This window comes from Rhincodon typus, chromosome 49 (assembly GCF_021869965.1).
Source record: "Rhincodon typus isolate 14 chromosome 49, sRhiTyp1.1, whole genome shotgun sequence".
Classification (NCBI taxonomy): domain Eukaryota; kingdom Metazoa; phylum Chordata; class Chondrichthyes; order Orectolobiformes; family Rhincodontidae; genus Rhincodon; species Rhincodon typus.
The window spans coordinates 4,044,405-4,049,438 of record NC_063380.1 but is presented as its reverse complement, the minus strand read 5'-3'; the positions used below and the strand labels follow the sequence as shown (position 1 = coordinate 4,049,438).

The window sequence follows — 5,034 nt, the reverse complement described above, 5'->3', positions numbered from 1 at the left end:
CTGCTATAGGAAGGATGTGAAACTTGAAAAGATTTGTGGATGTTTGAGCTATGGGGAGAGGCTGAGGGGTGACCTTATAGAGGTTTATAAAATCATGAGGGGGAATGGATAGGATAAATAGAGAAGATCTTTTCCCTGAAGTGGAGGGGAGTCCAAAACTAGAGGGGCATAGGTTTAAGTTGAGGGGGAAAGATTTAAAAAGGAACCAAGGGGCAACTTTTTCACACAGAGTGGTGCTTGTATGGAATGAGCTGCAATAGGAAATGGTGAAGGCTGGTACAATTACAACATTTAAAAGGCATCTGGATGGGTTTATGAACAGGAAGGGTCGAGAGGAAAATGAGCCACATGGACGAGTTGGGCCAAAGGGTCTATTTCTGTGCTGTGTGACTCTAAAACGCTTTCACCCTCAATACCATTCAGTGTATATGTCCTGCCTTTCCAAAATGCGGCACCTCACATTTATCCAAATTGAACTCTATCTGCCCCTCCTCGATCAGATGGGACAATGGGCCAAGGTCCCATTGTACTCTGAGGTAACCTTCTTTGCTGACCACTACGTTTCCAATCTTGGTGCTGTCTGCAAACTTATTAACCATACCTCCTACGTTCACATCCAAATCATTTATATAAATGACAAAAGGCAGCGAACCCAACGCCAATCCCTGTGGCACACTGCTGGTCACAGGCCTCCAGTCTGAAAATCAACCATCAGCTTCTGTCTCTTACCTGCAAGCCAATTTTGTACCCAAACAGCTAGTTCTCCCTGTGTTCCATGCGATCTAACCTCGCTACCAAGTCTACCATGAGGAACCTTGTCGAACGCCTTGCTGAAGTCCACATAGACAATGTCCACCACTCCACCTTCAACAATCCTCGTCGTCACTTCTTAAGAAAAAAAACTGTCAAGTTATTTCCCAGGCACAAAGCCATGTTTACTGTCCCTAATCAGTCCTTGCCTTTCCAAATATATGTAAATCCTGTCCCTCAGTGACCTCAGGCTCACCGGTCTGTAGCTCCCTGGATTTTCCTTACCACTATTTCTTAAATGGTGGCACCACATCAGCCAACCTCTCAGTACCTCGCCCATGGCTATCGATAATACAAATATCTCAGCCAGGGGCCCTGCAGTCACAAAGACACGCATGGAGCAGGAGGCTGGTGGGCGGACAGGGAGATTGATTTTTGGAGATTGCGGGAGGATGAAGCTGGAAGATCAGCCACAGTATAGTTGAAAGGCCCCCCACCCCACCCCACCCCCATCCCTTTCTCACTGCTGACGTAACCCTCACCTCGTTTGTGTCGCTCCCAAATGCGATCCCATTCTAGAAAAACAAAAACAAGATGGAGATTAGCACAGGGATAAATACAACCTGCTCCCTCCCTCCTTCAGTCCTCAAAACATTGCCCCATTACTACACCATCCCCTCCCTCAGTTCCCCCCGCCTTGGTCTCCACACTGCCCCATTCCCTCCCTCAGTCCCCCGCTCCACGGTCTCCGCCTGCCCCATTCCCTCGCTCAGCCTCCCTGCTTCAGTCTCCACACTGCCACATTCCCTCCTTCCTACACAGCACCACCCCTCGGTCTCCACACTGCACCATTCCCGACCTCCCTCCCTCTGTCCCCAGTCGCTCCCTTTCTTCCTCGGAACTAAAATGCCGCAGTCACTCCCTCCCTACCCGCTCCCACTCTCCCTCGGTCCCTGCACCCATCTTCCTCCTCTCAAACCCCCATCCTCGCAGACAGGGGGGCAGGGACAGCCCTCTCTCTGTCCCCCAGACGGGGGGGGGACAGGGACAGCACCCCCCCCTCCCTCTCTCTGTGACCGACCTCTGGAGAAGTACCGCACGACATCCTGCAGCTGGAGCGGGTCGGAGCCTCTCCACTGCTCACAGTCGGGGCTCAGTCTGTTTGCGGGCGGCGAGGTTTCTGGCCTGGGGCCTCCCAGCCGACCAGGATCCAGGGCCTGCTGACAGTTCAGTCCAGCCCGCTGCTGGGCTCTCGAGCCGTCGCTGCCCGTGCCGGGCTCGGTGATGAAAGACAGGCCCCACTGATTGTGGAAGATGGCCCTCAGTCCCTGACCCAGCCTGGGGCCAGTTTCGCTGCTGTCGCATGCTCGCCCCGCACCAGCCGAGTCAATACTGAGGTTCTCCTTCAGTTTGCTGGCGTAACTGATCCTGATGCTGCTGTCCATGGGGAAAGCCGCTGGTGGTTTGAACAGGGCCCAGCGATGCTGCTCCTGCTCCTCCTCCTCCTCGTCCTCCTCCTCCTCCTCCTCCTCTTCGCCAGCGCCCCCGCTCCCCTCCGCCTCGTCTGGGGAAGCCGGGGAATCCGGCCCTTCGCCGTTGCGAGGCGCGGTCACCCGGCTCCCCGGGCAGCCCCTCCCCAGGGGCCTGGGCTTCCACCTGCGGGCGAAGCCGTTGGCCGCCCCTTCAGCCGGCTTCCGGTCGAAGCGTCTCCCGAAACTCCTCCTGTCTCCCTGCGATTGGACGTGCCCACAGCCCCGGACTCTGCCATCTCCCTGCTGCAGCTTCCCTGCTGCACGATTGTACCCACCCACGGGGCGGTGGTACCCCCCCTCACCCCCGGGGGCCCTGCCCGGGGGGCGATAGTAACCACCGCCCCCACCAGCTGCTCCTCCTCCTCCGTCCAGAGCCCGTCGGTACTTCACCCCCACGCCGTTTGCTGGGCCCAGGCTCCTCGGCTCTTCGGCCTCGCGACTGACCGAACCATCCATTTTCCCCGTCGGCGCTGTGTCGGTTAAGCCCAGCCGGACCTGCAGAGAGACAGAGACATCGGGAGATTTACACTAGGTAGACAGGACGGCTTTCGGGGCAATGCCGGCTTTCATGGCTCAGAGTACAGGAGCTACTACAGGAAGGATAGGACCAGTTCTAGAAAGTGTGCAGAAAGGACGCTGCCTGGTCTGGAAAGTTTTGAGTTCAGGGCTGGCACGGTGGCTCAGCGCTGCTGCCTCACGGCACCAGGGACCCGGGTTCGATCCCACCCTCAGGCAACTGTCTGTGTGGAGTTTGCATGTTCTCCCTGTGTCTGCGTGGGTTTCCTCCGGGTGCTCCGGTTTCCTCCCACAGTCCAAGGATGTGCGGGTTAGGGTGGGTTGGCCAATGGGAAATTGTCCCGTTGTGCCCAGGGATGTGCGGGTTAGGGTGGGCTGGCTGTGGGAAATTGTCCCGTAGTGCCCAGGGATGTGCGGGTTAGGGTGGGTTGGCCAATGGGAAATTGTCCCGTAGTGCCCAGGGATGTGCGGGTTAAGGTGGATTGGGAGATTGGGATATGGACCAAACGCAGGCAAATAGGATTAGATTAATTGTGAAAAGTGGGCAGCACAGACAAACATAAAACAGATGCAGGAGGCGGCTTTCAATGCATTCGATATGATCATGGCTGACCGTGCCATCTCAGTAGCCCATTCCCACCCTCTCCCCATACCCCTCAATCCCTTCAGCCACATGTCCAGCGCCCTCTTAAATATATCTGACGTACTGACCCCTACAACTTCCTGTGGGAGAGTGTTCCACAGGTTCACAGTGCTCTGGGTGAAGAAATTCTTCCTCATCTCAGTCCTGAATGGCTTACGCCTTATTTTTAGACTGTGATCCCTACTTCTGGACTTCCCCAACATCTGGAACATTCCTACCACGCCTAGCCTGTCCAGTCCCATCTACTGTTTCTACAGAGACTCCCCCTCCACCATCCCCATTCTTCTGAATTCCAGTGAGTACAATCCCAGTCGATCCAGCCTTTCCCTTATGTGTCAGTCCTGCCATCCCAGGAATCAGTCTGGTGAACCTTCGCTGGACTCCCTCAATAGCAAGAAATGTCTTTTCTCAGACTGGGAGACCATAACTGCACACAGTACACTGCCCAGTCTCACCAAGGCCCTGTATAACTACAGCAAGACACCCATGCTCCAATACTTAAATCCTCTCGCTCTCAAGTTGGGCCAAAGTCTCTGTGCTGCAAACATTGGACTCTCTGACTGTGACTCTCACCACACTCCGACACACCCTCACACAGCGACAGTGAACATCGGTTGGGGATGGGGAAGGGGATCAGTGACTGGGACAGGATTGACACTAAACCCAGACACTACAGAGAGTTATGTGCCTCCAGTCAGCCTTTCTCTCTCTCTCTCTCGTAGACACGTCCCCGGTGCTCATACAGAGAGATGCAACATAAGAACTGCAGGCCCTTTCCCAGCCCAACACTGCGCCCAGATATAGAGACGACATCACCTGTCGCACAAACGGTACAGAGATTCCTGGACGACAACTGCACCCGAGGTCAGTGGAAACGCCAGCGAGAATTTACAAACAGCAAACAATGGATGGGCACTGGCGGATGGACCATGACATAAAACGTAGAACAGTACAGCACGGGAACAGGCCCTTCGGCCTACGATGCTGTGCTGAACATGACACCGAATTAAACTAATCCCTTCTGCCTGCCCTCGGTCCATGTCCCTCCATTCCTTCCATATCCGTGTGTTTAACTAAAAGCCCCTTAAGTGCCCCCTATCGTATCTGCCTCTACCAGCACTCTGTCTAAAACAAATTTACCCCTCACATCTCCTTCAAACTCCCACCTTAAATGCCTTGTTTTAGACATTTCAACTCTGGGAAAGAGATTCTGACCATCAATCCTATCTAAGCACCCCATAGTTTTATAAACTTCTGTCAAGTCTTCCCTCAGCCTCTGCTGCTCCAGAGAAAACATACTGAATTTTTCTAGCCTCTCCTTATAGGTCATACCCTCTAATCCAGGCAGGTTCCTGGTAAACCTCTCCAAAGCCTCCATATCCTTCCTGTAATGTGGCGACCAGAATTGAACGCAGTACTGTAAGTGTGACCTAACCAAAGTCTTATAAAGCTGCAACGTGACATCCTGACTCTTGTGCTCAATTCCCCGACCAATAAAAACAAGCATTGCCTTACACCTCCTTTACCATCCTATCTACTTGTGTGCCCACTTTCAGCGAGCTATGGACCTGATCCCCAAGATCCCTCTGCACA

The 5,034-nt window shown here is 54.1% G+C and overlaps 1 protein-coding gene across 1 annotated transcript in view; it reads right to left on the bottom strand.

Annotated features, from left to right (window-relative positions):
• Window positions 1–4,205, bottom strand: part of si:ch211-214j24.10 (uncharacterized protein LOC558894 homolog) — a 4,761-nt gene extending 556 nt beyond the window's left edge. The window contains exons 1-3 of the mRNA XM_048620929.1: window positions 3,510–4,205; window positions 1,832–2,777; window positions 1,293–1,325 (exon numbers count right to left, since the gene is read on the bottom strand). Coding sequence (XP_048476886.1) covers window positions 1,293–1,325; window positions 1,832–2,777; window positions 3,510–3,683 — 1,153 coding nt within the window. The 5' untranslated portion in view covers window positions 3,684–4,205. The remainder of the gene's footprint in view (window positions 1–1,292; window positions 1,326–1,831; window positions 2,778–3,509) is intronic.
• Between the last annotated feature and the right edge of the window lie 829 nt (window positions 4,206–5,034).